Raw genomic sequence first — 18,580 nt, forward strand, 5'->3', positions numbered from 1 at the left:
TAGGGCACGCAGGGCTCCGACCATGCTGTTTTTGAAGTTACGTGATGCCGTGGTGAGCGGTGAGGGTTTTTTGCGTATTTGTACCAGCGATAAAACTCGAGTGTCCAGCGCGACGCAATTACATTGTCGTGCGAATCAATTCGCGTTCACCGCTTCTGGTGGAAACACAGCGATATTGTTGAGAGTCACGGTGACTCAGTCATCATAACAGCAAATCTGACTTGGTCATCTTTTTTTTTTTTTGTTTGTTTGTTTGCAAACTTCTCTTATCAATTAAAACCGATTGTCTTTTGTTTTTGTAAATCACTCCTGCTATTGGTGATCCACTTGTGTGAACTGTAAGAAATCTCACTAGTCTCCCTCGCTCTCTTTCTTACACACACACACACACACACACACACACGCACAGTCTCGTATTTCTATCCTTGTGGGGACCTTCCATTGACTCCCATTCATGTCTAGCCCCTAACCCTGACCCTAACCCTAACCCTAACCCACACCACAACAAAGCCTAACCCTAAAGAAATGTTTTTGCACTTTTACTTTTTTCAGTAACAACAACATGGTCAAGAAAACACTGTTTCTCCTACTTAGGACCGGAAAAAGGTCCCCACAAGGCACGTCGTTCCACGTTTTGCTATCCTTGTGGGGACATTTGGCCCCAACAAGGATAGAAATACGAGAACACACACACACACACACACACACACACACACACACACACACACACACACACACACACACACACACACACACACACAATGACATAGTTTCTTTTAATCCTATACACCCGCCACCTGCTCATCACGTGATCTCACAGGCAACTCAAGCCTCGTATCTGAATATGAAACGAAAGTGAAAGTATCATGAGAGACTTAATGTGCAGCTTAAACAAGGGACGTCTTTGTTCCAGCTATGGTTTTCCTCTTTAAGATACTTTTTCTTTTGTGTCTGTGTGCAGGTGAGTGATCATAGATAAGTCTGTTACATGTTGTGGCTTTAATTAGTTCATTTTGTTAACTGTAGTGTCAGGTAACAACATCAGCCATTTGTTGGAGTCATTCCCTGAAGCAGTCCAGAGGTGTGTTTAATTCGTATATATATTTAGTGAGTTTTGTTCACTGTGTCTGAACAAGCTCTTCATCCATGAGGAATTTTCTGAAATACTTCAGGTTTCAGTCTGTCACGTGATCCCAGACATAATGTCAGTTTAAACATTTCAACAATTTACACAATTTAGACACATAAAGGGGCAAATTTGGTTACTTGGCTTTTAGTAGTTCACTGAGTTTGTTAAGCAGAAAACAGTCGTCCAGCATATTAACACAAGTAAACATTTAAAGCTCATCTATTGTTTATAATTGCCTACAGTCTCTGGTTTAATGTATTTTCAATTGTCTCAATCCTCTGAAGCTTATCTTCATTTGAACTCCAACATGTCAGCATTAAAGCAGAACTGTGCAACTTTTGCTGTCATGCTCCCCCTACTGGTCTCCTGTGAAAGCTCACTCTCGTAAACGTTCTCTGCATCAACCCCCCCCCCCACCCCCCCCCCCCCCCCCCCCCCCCCACCCCCCCCCCCCCCCGCGCGTCCCAATCCCGTTTCCCTTTTCCGCTCGTCAAAAAAGTTATTTTTCTGTCATTTTGGTCCTGCCATCCGTGAGCACCTAAGGGTGTCGTTGCTAACGCTAGCGAGGGTTTCATTTTGCTTTACGCGCTTTTGTACTTGTACTCCCATGAGTGCCGTAAAGCAGGTTTGTTCTCGCGAGATGTAGTCGGGTCCGCTCCTCTGAAAGTTGGAAGTGCTGTTTTCAGGACACAGACCCCGGGGGGAGTGGAGGGACCGGCGAATCACCGAGCCAAGTCTTTGCTTACCCCCACAGGGATTCTGAAAAACATATATTGAGGAAAAAAGTTGCATAGTTCTGCTCTAACAGATTCATTTCTATGTTTTTCCAGGTGTGCAGTGTGTCAGCAACATACTCTCTCTGAACTGTTGGTTTTTTGACGAAGAATCTTTAAAAGATGATAAAGGAAACCCTGACATCAGGGTCATCCACAGAGTGGTTTATCTGAAGTTTGATCAGAAAGGAGACGCTCCTGTGAATCCAGACTCCGTCACTTTCCTGCTCACTGGTGAGTTACTGCAGGACACAGACGGAGGAGACTGAAATCTGTTGCTTTACAGCTTTCTCCTGTGTTGTAGGAACTAATTTAGACCTTCGGCTGCACTTGGAGGAAGCAAAGGAAGATGAGCTGAAGTGTGAGCTGCATCGCTACAGTACAAACGGCGTCCATGTCCCGTGGCCTCGTCAAGAAACTCAGGACTATAACCACTGGTACAACTACATCATCAGACACAGACTTTTCACTGTCACTGGTTTCCTCAGACAGCCGTCCCTCCTGCCTGCTCCAGGACAGCATGACTACCACAACTGGACTGTGATCAAGAATGGAGACGTCCTCACCACAACAGGTAAAGACAGTGGGGAAAGATTTCTAGAGATCCTGAATAAACTGACTCAAACAGGTTAAGCTAAAGGTTTTTCATGCATTAGATTATGTTTAGATAAGAAAGATCAGCTGGAAACAGAATCACTATACAGTAATCACTATATAAAAACAATATACAGCAATAATACAGAGAAGTCAACCCATATTATGAGTCAGTACTAATCAACAGCATTTGAGCAATGAATAACATTTTAAGACATCACTGTGGAGTAAACTTCTTCAGCCCTTGGGGGCCATCTAGTGGCCTGGGGCGCCAAGCAGCTGCCTGCAAACTGCCTCTGTATGAAGACAAGATTGTTCATCTATCACCTCACCATATTTTGCATGATCTGTAAAACATGCCACATATACATATTCCTGAAAGTCTTTTTGCACATCTGTCAGATTCAGTCCTCAGTGCATCCTCGTGTGAGAGTGAAATCATACTCGCATCCATCTTGATGAGCAGAAAGCTTTAATAAATCAGGCCAAAGAAGTAAAATTATCTTGACTTATTAATATTATGATGCATGTCACTGTCACATCTATGGGTGTTTTGGTGCTACAAAGCTCCAACTGTTGCTTTTCTTGGATTATACTCATACAATATGCAAGAAGAACATTCAAACTTCACACAGAATGAAGCCCAAGCCCAGACTCAAACTGGTAATTTTGTCACTGTGAGGCCACAGTGCTAACCACTAAAGCATCCTGCAAACACTGTCTGTCTTTGTTCCTGTAGTTGCTCTGATCATGAAAACAAAGACTCCAGAAGTGAAAACAGCCCTGGGGTCCAAAACGAAGCTCGACTGCCAGTTTGTCATTGACCATGAGGGAGCAGACTACACTGTGGAGTGGTTCTCTCAGATCAATACACGGAGGACACAGCTCTTCAGCCACAACAGCCGCTCAGGGTTGACTAAAGGGACTGGTGTTGATCTGAAGGCTCTTAAGAAAGGAGACGCCTCCTATGACCTACCTGCCGTCGATAAAGTCAGCACAGGGACCTTTACTTGTTCACTGTCCATGAATCCCGTGGTCACCAGTCTGAGGATAGACTGGACCATTGAAGGTGAAAGAATATTGAAATGTTACACATCAAAATATGTATTCAGCTTTCATGAATCAGTTAATATAATTTTGCCAAGTTTTAATTTTATTCTTTCTTTTCCCTCTTCAGAGAAACCTAAAGTCTCCCTGACTGTAAAAGATGTGCTCTCAATTGAGAACGGCAAATCTCAAAGGATTGCTTGTCTCGCAGATCACTACTACCCTCTGGAAGTACAGATGGTTTGGTATCGGTACAAACCGGCAGCATTGAGCCAGAAGGACCCTGATGTTTTCAATAAGACGCACTCCAGCCACCTAAGTAACCATGACGGCACTGTCTCCCTGTTGTCCTACCTGGACCTTCACCCTTCAGTGCAGGACTCAGGGACACAGTTCACATGCAGGGTCTTCCATCAGTCACTGACGGCGCCTATCAGAAAGACCTTCATATTAAATGTTGAAGGTAAGAAGAGGCCTTGATTTTTAAACTATTGTACACATGAATTACCACAAAGTGACAATAAATGTTTCATCTGTTTTCTTTGCTCAGATCCAGTCAGAAATCTTTTCATCTTCGAGGTCGTCTTTTGTGCAGCCATTATATCAGCCTTTCTGTACATGATTTGCAACATGCGTTCAGGTAAGAGCACAGGTGTACAGTCCTGAATAAAATAAGGAGACAAGTCCAAACTTGTCAAAGAAACAAAGGAGAAAATACCCTTTTACAGACAGGAGCCCAATTTGAAGTTTATCAAGTACAGGGATGTAAAAACCTCATTTACATGTTCCAAACACAACTCCAACACCAACTGAATGAATAATTTAATACCAGTATCTGAAATGGTTTCATCAACTCCCCACAGCAGTGACTTCACACAATGTGATAAAACTGCATTATTCTTTGAGTAGAAGTAAGATGATAAGCAGCGGTATTACTTTTCTCTTGAAAACAAAAAATCACACCTGCATCGGCACACAGATCTGTGTAAGTATGCTGTGTCTTTCAGTGTGAAAAAAACAAGAGAACTTGCTGCATGCAGAAAATGTTATACCTGTAGATAACTACAAGAAAGTCAACCAGTAACCTCTTTTAATCGGTACACACAGTGCAACCAAGGTGAAATATACGTCTTGAACACATCGTCAGGGATGTCACCTGGGGCCGTTGGGTGTTTCAGGTCTTTCACCATCAGATAACCCAGCCTCGGCGACCCGACTAGGGTTGATCAGACCCCAGTCTGTGTCACGGCAGCGTTTGTGCATGGATCTGTCCTCTTGATCCATAGCCTCCCTGTGACTTTCTCTCCAGCTTCAGTTGCAGACCTGGTGGCTTTTCTCTTAGCCTCTCCGTGAGGCCCAGCACTGTGGTTGTCTGGTATTTTATGTAATGCTTCTTCTCGTTGATTTCATCATTGTGGTCTTCCAAAAGCACCGTGAGTTCTAGAATGATCAAGTCCTTGGTGGATTCTGATCCAATGATCACGTTCGGTCTAGGCTGTGTTGGTTTTATGATGGCCAGGAATGTCAGCTGTTTGCTATGGCCCACCTTCATACAGCTCCTATGTGTTGCATATATTTCAGCATATATTTTCCATATCAAATGTAACTCCATTGGGCACCCCATTCTGTGGTCTATACATGGTTTTTCTGGTTTTTCTGGTTGTTCCCTTAAGTGGTTTAAGAGCTATTTAACAAATCGATCACAGTCAGTATACTTTAATGGTAGCTTTTCTTCAGTCCTAGAGCTAGACTGTGGAGATCCACAGGGTAGCTGCCTTGGTCCTCTGTGTTTTTCAATTTTTACAAATGATCTTCGTATTATTTAAAAAAAAAAAAAACCCTCTGTAGCTATGTATGCCGACGACTCAACTATATACTACGGTATGAAGAAACTGCACATCTTAAATAATACACTTCAAGGTGATTTAGACCAGGTATTTGAATGGGTGGAATCTAACAAATTAGCACTAAATGTAAGTGAAACAAAGTGCATGATCCTATATTCTAGAAAGCAAGCAATGAATAGAAACCTTTTGTCACTCACCGTAAATAATATACCCCTGGAGCAGGTGCAAAAGTTTGTTCTCTTGGGCTTAACCATAGACGAAAACTTGAGCTGGACTAGTCACGTTGATAAGATTGTGAGAAAAATGGGAAGAGCACTTTCTGCTATTAGACGTTGTGCCTACTTCATGACAGACGTATCAGTCAAATACGTCGCCCAGTCTTTAGTCTTATCGCATCAGTTTTATAGTCGGGTACCACAAAAAAAGATATTCAGAAGCTACAGGTACTGCAAAACAAAGCTGCACAAATGGTTCTTCGCTGCCCATTTCGAACACACATAGAATATATGCATTACAGTCTCTCTTGGCTATATGTGGAGAAGAGGTTACCGAAGAATCTTGTCAATTTTCTTCAGAATGTACAGATAAAAATGAAACCAAGGCCTCTTCTTGGAAAAAAAAAAAAAACGTGTGTTCATCAACGGCATAACCATTTGACCAGGCGCCATATGGCCAAACTCATATGCAGGGCCGTCCGGGGCTTCGGAGGCGCCCTAGGCGAGCCCGAGACGAGCGCCCCTTCAGAGCGTGTTTTTCGAGCAGTCACGAGAGTTGTTGTGTGTGTGTGTGTGTGTGTGTGTGTGTGGGGGGGGGGGGGGGGGGGGGGGTGCTGAGGAGCGATGCTGAGGAGCGATGCCGAACGTGTCATGGGTGCGGGGTGGAAGGACCCAGGCGCAGGCAGTCAGGCAGAGTGAGGAGCTTTATTGCAGGGATCCGGGAACAGGAACGAGAGCTGAGGTGCAGGCAGGGACACGGAACACACGGACAACACTCAACGAACCGGCAAGGACAAGCAGGGCTACAGGCTTTAAATAAGGTGGACACAGGTGAGGCACATTAGGGCACTAACGAGGAAGGAAACCAGGCAGGAAAACATGAGGAACAGACAAGAGCGGGTGAGACGGGGCATGTAAAAATGGGGAAACCAAAACCGGCCCAGAGCACCCCCACATGGCTGGAGGGGCACGGGGCGTGACAGAACGATACCGATCAGTGCCGAGCAGCGCCGAGGAGCGCGGTGCGTTGGACCGCTACACACACGGGCACACGGAACACAGAGCGTCGTGGCGCTCCTTGTACGACCCCCCCCCCCCCCCCCCCCGGGACGTGGCGCCCTAGTTCGCCTATGCCTAGGCCCAGCTCATATGTCTCCCTAAGGCTCAAACAGGGGTAATGCAGAGAACAGTGATTTACAGGGCAGCTAATCTGTGGAACAATTTAGCTTCAGCCATAAGAAAAGAGAACAACATAAAACATTTTAAAATCATGGTGGCTAAAATTTTTAAAACGCGATTTAATTGTTGGTGCATTTTTAGTGTTGGTTTTACGTTTTAATTGTATTATTGTCTTTTTTCATTCTATTTGAATTGTGTGTATGCATTCCTTTAACTTTTTATTTACCTGTATTCTACTGATTAATGGTTTTACGTATTGCTTCGTATGATTGTTTTATTCTGTGTATTCTGTTCACTATCTTTGATTTTTATTCTTGTGTACTATGAAACTTTATGACTGTTTAAGTAGTCATGGATCCCAGGATGACCAGTTGTCACCCTGGTGGCAACTAATGGGGATCCAATCTCAAATTAAAAAAAAAAAAAATTAAATAAATACTTTGGTCAGAAGAATTGAGCAAGATGGCAGCATCATCTCACGAATTTAGAAACGTCAGATGTGTATAACAATTTGTACAGACAGGTTACTAAATGACCACAAACCAGTCAGGCCAATACAATGTCTGTAGGCAATCCTGATCAGATGTAACATAAATATGAAAACCTGCTATGAGAATCACTGTAATACAAAATTAGTAATACTCCTTTGCTTCTCCACAGCCAGAAGACGGCGGATCGGGGTACGGTGACATGAACACATACAGCTGGATTTCAATAATCTCATGAACAGATATTGACACTAATATTTACATGTTTGCATTTTATGTGTGTCCTGCTCAGTTGCTGCCCTACTGATTGGTGCTGGTGACCTGAAAAGAGCCTCGTCCACCACAGAGAAGGAGGATCTTCTACCTTACTCCGCACACCTCAGGGTCTCTATGTTTTCACTGCTGTGGGTTCGTTCAGTTTGTCGGTTAGGGTGAGATCTTATTCTGGATCCAGAAGAAAACTTTGGATTATGATTGTCTTTTCATCCAGCTTTACTGGCTGATTGGCTCAATGGTGAGAACAGAAGAGATGTAATTTGAGTGAGTTTCATATCATTTTCTGGAAACTAAATCCATAAGAAAATGTTAAGACTTGTACCCTAAACAAGGGTATAGATTTATCATGGATAAGGGGGAGATAGTCCTGGCAGGTGGAATAATGACTTGTTTTTAGTTTAGTTTTTATGTTGACTGGTGTTCTCTCTCTAACTCCTTCTGGATCTCTCTCGTTATGCTGCAACAATCATACTTTGTCGCTACAATTTCAATTCCTGAAGTGTTTTCCCCTCTCAGGTCTGATTTGCTATAAGATTACAGCAAAGCCAAACTGTGGCACACATGCCTACTCTCACCTCCTTTCATAATCCTTTCAAATAGATATTTTAGATTCTAAAAAGTGTCTTGTTATAGTTTGCTTTGGCATGTGCATATTTTATTTCAGAAAATCCCTGGGACTTGGTTTTGGGACGTTTCACTGTCATGCTACAAGTCGGTATCATTAAAAGGAGCATATTTGCACTATTTTTCTTTGTAAATGTGAACTTGTGTAGATTTTGTAGAAGGATGTATGCAGCTTTTCATATTGCACTCAACTCTTTGCACTAAAATGAAAGAAAACTGTGGAGTTGATCTGAAAATTCTATTTGAATGTTGTGATGCTGTCGCACGATGTGACTCATGTATTTCATTAAACGAGGTTGACATCTTACACACCAGTGCACCTAATAATGTCCATATTTGATAAGCTGATAGCTTTTGAGGTTGGGCTACGATTTGAGTGAATAATAAATATGTTCTATTAGACAGCAGCCCAACCAGATAAATCCACTGGCCATGAATATGGGGGCTTCTCCTTGACTTTGTTCACTGAGCTGGATAGACACTGTCACTTGGGGGAAGATGGTGGTGAATTTTGCACATTCAGAGAGGGAACCAGTGAGGGAGGAGCCACGAAGACACCAGATGGGTAAAAGGTCTCAGAGTGCAGAGGGGATCCTAAAGAGTTTTCATTTTAGTGGGGATTGCTTACACAAAGTGACTTCAGTAAGTCTAAAGCTCAAATCAGCTAGGACAAACTTGCATGTCAGGTGATTAAAAAGGAGATAGCAGAGCTTCCAAATTGTTCAAGCCCCTTAAATTTTGATCTTCCCTTGGATGTAGAGGCAAGGATTTGACTCTTAAGTCCTTAAGCCCTGCCACTACCTCTGAAGTTCAGAGATAAAGTTCTGAAGTTCAGGCATTCACGTGGCGTTTTATAAAACCTTGATGATCAGTGAGTTTAGTGTGGCCAGGAATGTCCAATGGGGCTCGAAAGGGTACGTCAATGCATTGTGTGCTGCCATTTTTACAGGCATTGCCTTTTGGCAGGTTCACACGCTGTGCTACCAGAGACACTCAAACGTTAAGTAAAAATGGTTGCAAAGAAAAGCATGTTTATTAGACCATGGATTTAACCCATGCATTTGTTTTCTCACTTTGCTATCTCATTTGCAGTTTTATCCATTAGTAGATATTATTTTCCTTGGTTACAGTGTTTTTGTTTGCTCATGTCTTTTACTGTTGCCACCTTATTTCTACTGTTACTTGAACTTTAGCAGGATCATTGCAGTGCAAAACAACTTCCTCAATAAACAGAAGAGAAGTGGTCGCACATTATCATTGCATGAGTAAATTAATATGTAGAAAGTGAACTGTTCATGAAACGTCAAAAATAAATGATAGAAAATAAGCAGAGTAAGAGTGAATATCATCAATTTTACTAAAAAAAACAAAAAAACAATCAAATTGATAATAGATGAATAAGTAAAACAAAGCAAGCAACTGTGACATGAATATGCAGTATTGAAGCCTGTGGTTTTTACATTAACGCACTGGACCAGAAAAACATTTACGAGAAACCATGCCATGTCCAGCTGATAGTAGGACACCCCTGAGTTCAACTTGCAAAGTATGATAATGATCTGATGTGTAAAGTCAAAATAAGAGCCCTCTCGGACAGCACATCGGGGCTTCTTCCCAGCCAACTTCAGACTGAAATAATTAAAAAATGCCCTGTTGCCGAGAAATTTCAGAGGGCTCTTACTTTGAAACTACTCTTCAGATCTGGATGATACTTTATGAGTGGCACCCTGGGGTGTCCTACGAGCAACCAAACATGGAATGGTTTCTTGGCAACAGGGGCGTTTTGCATTAATTACAGTCTCAAGTTGGATGGGGTCACATCAAAATGTGGTCATTCAGAGTCCTCTTATTTGGAAACCACACATCAGATGTGGATGATACTTTGTGAGCTACACTCTGGTGTGGCCCACTATCAGCCAGACATGGAATGGTTTCTTGGCAACCGGGCGTTTTTGATTACAATTTTTCACAATTGCTAAAACGCATTTCTTGAAACCTCCATCCATTTTCTCAAAACCTCAAACACATGTCCAAAAATCCACACTGCATTCACAAAACCTCAGACATTTCTGTCAAAATCAAACTATCATCTCAAAACCAGTTCTCCTGTGTTCAAAACCACACTATGCGTTCAGATCTTACACACAGCAGGTAAAAAACATGCTCACCTCAGATCATTCATCAGACACTACATGAAATAACTGAGGACACAGCAGCAGTCCACACTCTTAAACCTGCTGGGTTATTTTCCCCACCCATTTTCTGGGTAGCCCTAGATTTTGTGCAGATTGGGTCACTTTTACCCAAAGTGAGGTGAATTGTGTTGACCCAGCAGAGTGAGTTGATGATTTTGTGGCTGAAGGGAAGAGAAGAATCACCATTTTGAACATTCCTGCAACTCCTTCTCTTTCTTGCATCTGGAAACTTCTGGCAACAAACGCAACAGAAAACTGGAGTCCTGTGTTCTCACAGAGGATTATTGAAATGGCTCAGAAGGAAAACACATATGACATCCCTCTCCCTATGGACATGTGTGGCTGTGGCAAAGTTGGTAGAGTGGTTGTTTAGCAGTTGTGAGGTTGCTATTTCAAATCTTTTCCTCTACATGTCAATGAACTGCACTGAACCCCAGCTGGCTTCCAGTGGAGGGTTTGACAGCCTTGCATGGCAGAGGGCACTTGTGTCTGAATTCTAAGGAATTACATTTTTACTATAAAGTAACCTTCCCAGACCCGCTGATAAATCTTGACCCAGCATCAGGGTCAACTCTTCAACCCAAACGACTGGGTAGAAATAACCCTGCATTGGCTCGGTCCCTTTTGGACCCAGTACTGGGTTAGCAATTTCACCCAATTTGGGCTATTTTTACAGTAACCCAGCAGTTTTAAGAGTGTGTAGTGCACAGAAAATGTTTATTTTACATATTGTAAATGCATTTAGCAACAAAAAATAAAAAATAAAAAGCATCGAAGTCAAAGTGATATCTAAATTCACTGTCATAACAAAAAATAAATACAAAACAAACAAAACAAAAGCACACTACTGCATAGTCACGGTCATGGAGATTCAGTCTCCAGCATCTTGTCTCTGTGCGCACTTGGTCTGATCACATCATTAGAAATATGTGTGTTCAGTTTTGAGTTGTGTGTAAAAGATGACGGCTGTGTTGGAGTTGTGTTCACATTTTGCTACCAGTGATTACAATTTTGCAAAAATGTTGTGAAATGTGTTTAGTGACTGAGAATGTGTCTAAGGTTTTGCAAAAAAGAGCAGATGGGTTTTGCAAATTGAACATAGGACCTGAACAGTTTAGTTTTTTAACATTTGTGAAAAACTGTAATTTCAGTCTGAATTTGGATGGGAAGATGCCCGGGTGTGTGATTTCAGAGGGCTCTTATTTTGAAACTACACATCAGCTTTGCTTGAGGCTTTGTGAGTATAGCACACTGCAGTGTCCCCCTACCAGGCAGACATGGAATGGTTTCTTGGCAACAGGGAGTTTTTGTTTGGTGTCAGTCTGAATATTTGTTTAATTTGATCCGGGAAATACACCAAATACACTATGCTTTCCACTCAAGGTCATGAAAACTTAACAAAACTATCTTGGCTAACAAAATCAAAAGAACACAATAAAACACAGCCACTAGTAACATTGTCATACATGAACAAGAGTATCCACATCACCCCAAAGTCCCATGGTGCTTTTTGTTACAACAGTTTGGTCATGGCAACCAGATCAGCAAATTAATGCTCCTGCAAATACATAGCAGTACAGTTTATGTTATGTATTTAACTATCTTAATGAATGTGAGATCTCATTCAATTTAACCCGACTTTTATTGTGAAATCATTGTGGGACCACTGGTACCGTAATATACAGCATATGCGCGCACTGCAGAATGAAATGAGGGCTGGCTCATGGGGCTCTCGGGAGAGTGTCACCATCATGGCAGTCCACCTTGGTCATCTTTTTCTTGTTTGTAGACTTCTCTCATCAATTAAAGCCAATTGTCCTCTGTTTTTGTAAATCACTCTTACCTCAGACTGCTGTTGCTGATCCACGTCTCTCTCTCTCTTTCACACACACACACACACACACACACACACACACACACACACACACACACACACACACACACACACACACACACACACTAGTAATGTAGTTTTAATCCTACCCGCCACCTGCTCATCACGTGATTCCACAGGCAACTCAAACCAATTGGAAATGAAACGAAAGTGAAAGTAACAGGAGAGACTTGCTGTGCAGCTTAAGAGAGTCCTGTGTTCCAGCTATGGATTTCCTCTTAAATATACTTTGTCTTTTGTGTCTGTGCGCAGGTGAGTGATCATAGATAAGTCTGTTACATGTTGTGGCTTTAATTAGTTCATTTTGTTAACTGTAGTGTCAGGTAACAACATCAGACATTTGTTGGAGTCATTTCCTGAAGCAGTCCAGCGTGTGTTCACTTTCAATTTTTTAATATGTAGTGAGTTGTGTTTGCTGCGTCTGAACAAGCTCTACATCCATGAGGCGTTTTCTGAAATACTTCAGGTTTCAGTCTGTCACGTGATCCCAGACATAATGTCAGTTTAAACATTTCAACAATTTACACAATTTAGACACATAAAGGGGCAAATTTGGTAACTTGGCTTTTAGTAGTTCACTGAGTTTGTTCAGCAGTAAACAATCCTCCAGCATGTTAACACAAGTAAACATTTAAAACTCATCAATGTTCATAATTGCCTACAGTCTCTGGTTTAGTGTATTTTCAACTGTCTCAATCCTCTGAAGCTTATCCTCATTTGAACACATGTCCGCATTAACAGATTCATTTCCATGTTTTTCCAGGTGTGCAGTGTGTCAGCAACATACGCTCCCTAAACTGTTGGTTTTCTGACCAAGAATCTTTCAAAGATGATAAAGGAAATCCTGACATCAAGTTCATCCACAGAGTGGTTTATCTGAAGTTTGATCAGAAAGGAGACGCTCCTGTGAATCCAGACTCCGTCACTTTCCTGCTCACTGGTGAGTTACTGCAGGACACAGACGGAGGAGACTGAAATCTGTTGCTTTACAGCTTTCTCCTGTGTTGTAGGAACTAATTTAGACCTTCGGCTGCACTTGGAGGAAGCAAAGGAAGATGAGCTGAAGTGTGAGCTGCATCGCTACAGTACAAGCGGCGTCCATGTCCCGTGGCCTCGTCAAGAAACTCAGGACTATAACCACTGGTACAACTACATCATCAGACACAGACTTTTCACTGTCACCGGTTTCCTCAGACAGCCGTCCCTCCTGCCTGCTCCAGGACAGCATGACTACCACAACTGGACGGTGATCAAGAATGGAGACGTCCTCACCACAACAGGTAAAGACAGTGGGGAAAGATTTCTAGAGATCCTGAATAAACTGACTCAAACAGATTAAGCTCAAGGTTTTTCATGCATTAGATTCTGTTTAGATAAGAAAGATCAACTGGAAACAGAATCACTATACAGTAATCACTATATATAAACAATATAAACATACAGAGGAGTCAGCGCTAATCAACAGTATTTGAGCAATGATCATCTGACAAGTGCTGCAGCTCTGTCCTCCAGAGCCGAAGACCTTCACACACTCTGGTGAGGTCAGTGTCTTCTTTTTCCACAATTTATTTATTAATTTTCCATTTTAAGAAACAGATATTTAAAGCACAACACAAATAACACAAGAAGAATCTAAAACAAAACAAGCAAACAAGACGGCACAAAAACAAAAAAACAACAAAAAAGAAGAAAAAAATACAAAAAAAGGAAAACAAAACCCCACCCTAAATAAGATCTGCAGTAAATAAAATATTGATTAAATCAGTATGTGCATAGGATATTCAACATACATGCATTTCAATAAACGATGTATACAGATGTGTCGATCATTGCATTCTAAGTCCATAGTTCGGTCACAATCTTCATCTCTAGTTCTGGTTCATCAATAGTCCAGTTATGGAACTAATAAATGAATATTTTGGCGTTATAAAAGCGGTTACAACAGTCCTTGTACAGTTCTGTGTATTTACACATTTTGGCTCTTCATGAAGGTTTGGAAAGAAGACCACATCTTGTCAAAATCCTCCATCTTTCCTCTGGCCATATAGGTCAATTTTTCCATTGCCAAATTAGATGACATTTCTGTGATCCATTGGTCAGGCGTAGGTCTCTGGATCTCCTTCCATTTCAAAGCAATTACACGTTTAGCTTGTAACAAGCAAAAATTAATTAGTTTGCGTTCCTTTACAGTTGCTGGAATATCCTCAGGGTATACGTGCAAAAGGCATATTTTAGCTTCAACTGGAACATTCTTTCCTGTAAATACAGAGATTCAGTTGAGAACCTCTTTCCAGAATACCTGCAGGCTTTGACAGCTCCACATGCAGTGTAGCAGTTTACCAGCTTCATTCATACATTTGATGTAGTGGTCAGGAATATTTGGATTAATGTGATGTACTTTAACAGGTGTGATATGGGTCCTAAGCAGCCATTTATATTGTAAGAGTTTGCATCTTGTACTTATTGTTTGACTTTGGGCTAGAAGGCAAGTTTCCTCCCAATCCTCCACACTGATCTGACTGTAGATCATTTTTCCATGCAGATAGACAGGAAAGAGAGTTCTTTTTAGAAGCTGCTAATAGTAGATTATAAAGGATGGAAATTTGACCAGTACTATGTAAGTGCTTGACCATAAATTCTTCAATGGTTGATAATAAGGGTTCTGAGGTTGTTTTAGTTTGGGAATATATAAAGCTTCAAAATTGCAAATATTTAAAGTGATGCTCCGTAGGTAAGTTAAATTTTTCATTTAATTGTGTGAATGACATTAAAGTGCCCTCGTCGTACAAATCTTTCATTTTATGGTGAGATCAGTGTCAGTCCTGAAAGTCTCTCCTGGGATATTGCTGACCTGAAATTTTGGGCTGAGAAGCTTCTCTCTCCTGAGAAAACAGTGACTGGAAGAGCTAATAGCAGGAAGTTTTAAGACATTACTGAGGAGCAAAGTTCTTCAGCCCTCGGGGGCCCTCTAGTGGTCTGGGGCGCCAAGCAGCTGCCTGCATTGCCTGTTTACAAGCTCTGCCTCTGTATGATCGCAAGATTGCTCACTTATCTAACAATTTTACACCTCACTGTATTTTGCAAGATCTGAAAAACATGCCAGATATTTCATATTCCTGAAAGCAAGTGAATGATAATTTGTGTCTTTGTGCATATCTGTCACATTCAGTCCTCGGTGCTTCCATGTGTGAGAGAAATCACGCTCACACCCATCTTGATGTGCACAAAGCTTTAGCAAATCAGGCCTGAGGGGTTGAATCATCATATTATGATGCATGTCACTGTCACATCTATGGGTGTTTTGGTGCTGCAAAGCTCAAACTGTTGCTTTTCTTGGATTATACTCATACACTTGCAAGAAGAACATTCAAACTTCACACAGAATGAAGCCCAAGCCCAGACTCAAACTGGTAATTTTGTCACTGTGAGGCCACAGTGCTAACCACTAAAGCATCCTGCAAACACTGTCTGTCTTTGTTTCTGTAGTTGCTCTGATCATGAAAACAAAGACTCCAGAAGTGAAAACAGCCCTGGGGTCCAAAACGAAGCTCGACTGCCAGTTTGTCATTGACCATGAGGGAGCAGACTACACTGTGGAGTGGTCCTCTCAGATCAATACACGGAGGACACAGCTCTTCAGCCACAACAGCCGCTCAGGGGTGACTAAAGGGACCGGTGTTGATCTGAAGGCTCTTAAGAAAGGAGATGCCTCCTATGACCTACCTGCCGTCGATAAAGTCAGCACGGGGACCTTTACTTGTTCACTGTCCATGAATCCCGTGGTCACCAGTCTGAGGATAGACTGGACCATTGAAGGTGAAAGAATATTGAAATGTTACACATCAAAATATGTATTCAGCTTTCATGAATCAGTTAACATAATTTTGCAAAGTTTTAATTTTATTCTTTCCTTTTCCTCCTTAGAGAAACCTGAAGTTTCCCTGACTGTGAAAGATGTGCTCTCGATTGAGAACGGAAAATCTCAAAGGATTGCTTGTCTCGCAGATCACTACTACCCTCTGGAAGTACAGATGGTTTGGTATCGGTACAAACCGGCAGCATTGAGCCAGAAGGACCCTGATGTTTTAAATAAGATGCACCCCGGCCACCTAACTAACCATGACGGCACTGTCTCCCTGTTGTCCTACCTGGACCTTCACCCTTCAGTGCAGGACTCAGGGACACAGTTCATATGCAGTGTCTTCCATCAGTCACTGATGGTGCCTATCAGAAAGACCTTCATATTAAATGTTGAAGGTAAGAAGAGGCCTTGATTTTTAAACTATTGTACACATGAATTACCACAAAGTGACAGCAAATGTTTCATCTGTTTTCTTTGCTCAGATCCAGTCAGAAATCTTTTCATCTTCGAGGTCGTCTTTTGTGCAGCCATAATATCAGCCTTTCTGTACATGATTTGCAACATGCGTTCAGGTAAGAGCACAGGTGTACAGTCCTGAATAAAATAAGGAGACAAGTCCAAACTTGTCAAAGAAACAAAAGAGACAAGACCCTTTTACAGACAGGAGCCCAATTTGAAGTTTATCAAGTACAGGGATATAAAAACCTCATTTACATGTTCCAAACACAACTCCAACACCAACTCCAACCAGTGTCAGCTGTTTGCTATGGCCCACCTTCATATAGCTCCTATGTCTGGCATATATTTCAGCATATATTTTCCATATCAAATATAACTCTGCTGGGCACCCCATTCTGTGGTCAGAAGAATTGAGCAAGATGGCAGCATCATCTCCTGAATTTAGAAGCATCAGATGTGTATAACAATTTGTACAGACAGGTTACTAAATGACCACAAACCAGTCAGGCCAATACAATGTCTGTAGGCAATCCTGATCAGATGTAACATAAATATGAAAACCTGCTATGAGAATCACTGTAATACAAAATTAGTAATACTCCTTTGCTTCTCCACAGCCAGAAGACGGCGGCTCGGGGTACGGTGACATGAACACATACAGCTGGATTTCAATAATCTCATGAACAGATATTGACACTGATATTTACATGTTTGCATTTTATGTGTGTCCTGCTCAGTTGCTGCCCTACTGATTGGTGCTGGTGACCTGAAAAGAGCCTCGTCCACCACAGAGAAGGACGATCTTCTACCTTACTCCGCACACCTCAGGGTCTCTATGTTTTCACTGCTGTGGGTTCTGTTGGTTTGTTGGTTAGGGTGAGATCTTATTCTGGATCCAGAAGAAAAGTTTGGATTGTGATTGTTTTTTAATTCAGCTTTACTGGCTGATTGGCTCAATGGTGAGAACAGAAGAGATGCGATCTCAGTGACTTTCGGATCAATTTCTGGAAACTAAATCCATAATAGAATGTCAAGACTTGTAATATGAGCCAGCTAAATAAGGGTATATAGATTTATCATGGATAAGGGGGAAATAGTCCTGGCAGGTGGAGTAATGATGACTTGTTTTTAGTTTGGTTTTTTGTTGACTGCTGTTCTCTCTAACTCCTTCTGGATCACTCTCGTTATGCTGCAACAATCATACTTTGTCGCTACGATTTCAATTCCTGAAGTGTTTTCCCCTCTCAGGTCTGATTTGCTGTAAGATTACAGCAAAGCCAAATTGTGGCACACATGCCTACTCTCACCTCCTTTCATAATCCTTTCAAATAGATATTTTAGATTCCAGAAGGTGTCTTGTCAGTTTGCTTTGGCATGTGCATATTTTATTTCAGAAAATCCCTGGGACTTGGTTTTGGGACGTTTCACTGTCATGGTACAAGTCGGTATCATTAAAAGAAGCATATTTGCACTATTTTTCTTTGTAAATGTGAACTTGTGTAGATTTTGTAAAAGGATGTATGCAGCTTTTCGTTTGCACTCAAACTCTGTACTGAATTGTGGAGTTGATCTAAAAATTGTATTTGAATGTTGTGATGCTGTCGCATGATGTGACTCATGTATTTCATTAAACAAGGTTGACATCTTACACACCAGTGCACCTAATAATTTCTGTATTTGATAAGCTGATTGTTTTTGAGGTTGCGCTATGCTTTGAGTGAATAATAAATGTGTTCTACTGACAAACATTCTTTGGCCTGGAGTGATCTATGTCTTTTTTTTTTTTTTTTTGTCTTTTCTTTGCTCGGAAGCTGAAGACAGCAGACCAACCAGATAAATCCACTGGAGATGAATGGGGCGGGGGGTACTCGCACCTCCTTGACTTTGTTCACTTAGCTGGATCGACACCATCACATGGGGGAAGAGGCATAGAGGCTAGGATTTAACTCTTAAGCCCTGACACTACTCCAAAAGTTTAGAGATAAAGTTCTGAAGTGC

At 41.7% G+C, this 18,580-nt stretch overlaps 2 protein-coding genes across 2 annotated transcripts; both read left to right on the top strand.

The window, feature by feature from the left end:
• The first annotated feature begins 849 nt into the window (after positions 1-849).
• LOC115401185 (tapasin-related protein-like) lies at positions 850-9,504 on the top strand. The gene is made up of 8 exons (XM_030109401.1): positions 850-961; positions 1,960-2,136; positions 2,207-2,476; positions 3,236-3,565; positions 3,674-4,006; positions 4,094-4,183; positions 7,445-7,464; positions 7,565-9,504. The coding sequence occupies exons 1-8, from the start codon at positions 916-918 to the stop codon at positions 7,577-7,579; spliced, it is 1,281 nt and encodes a 426-aa protein (XP_029965261.1). The 5' UTR covers positions 850-915; the 3' UTR covers positions 7,580-9,504.
• Positions 9,505-12,412: 2,908 nt separating this feature from the next.
• Positions 12,413-18,330, top strand: LOC115401186 (tapasin-like). The gene is made up of 8 exons (XM_030109402.1): positions 12,413-12,513; positions 13,025-13,201; positions 13,272-13,541; positions 15,748-16,077; positions 16,186-16,518; positions 16,606-16,695; positions 17,200-17,219; positions 17,320-18,330. The coding sequence occupies exons 1-8, from the start codon at positions 12,468-12,470 to the stop codon at positions 17,332-17,334; spliced, it is 1,281 nt and encodes a 426-aa protein (XP_029965262.1). The 5' UTR covers positions 12,413-12,467; the 3' UTR covers positions 17,335-18,330.
• The last annotated feature ends 250 nt before the right edge of the window (positions 18,331-18,580 follow it).

This window comes from Salarias fasciatus, chromosome 14, assembly GCF_902148845.1.
Source record: "Salarias fasciatus chromosome 14, fSalaFa1.1, whole genome shotgun sequence".
Lineage (NCBI taxonomy): Eukaryota > Metazoa > Chordata > Actinopteri > Blenniiformes > Blenniidae > Salarias > Salarias fasciatus.

Coding starts and splice junctions, on each gene's coding strand:
- LOC115401185 (XM_030109401.1), top strand. CDS start 916: ATGGTTTTCCTCTTTAAGATACTTTTTCTTTTGTGTCTGTGTGCAG. Junction 4,007..4,093: donor CTTCATATTAAATGTTGAAG/GTAAGAAGAGGC, acceptor TTCTTTGCTCAG/ATCCAGTCAGAAATCTTTTC. Junction 4,184..7,444: donor GATTTGCAACATGCGTTCAG/GTAAGAGCACAG, acceptor GCTTCTCCACAG/CCAGAAGACGGCGGATCGGG.
- LOC115401186 (XM_030109402.1), top strand. CDS start 12,468: ATGGATTTCCTCTTAAATATACTTTGTCTTTTGTGTCTGTGCGCAG. Junction 16,078..16,185: donor GATAGACTGGACCATTGAAG/GTGAAAGAATAT, acceptor TTTCCTCCTTAG/AGAAACCTGAAGTTTCCCTG. Junction 16,696..17,199: donor GATTTGCAACATGCGTTCAG/GTAAGAGCACAG, acceptor GCTTCTCCACAG/CCAGAAGACGGCGGCTCGGG.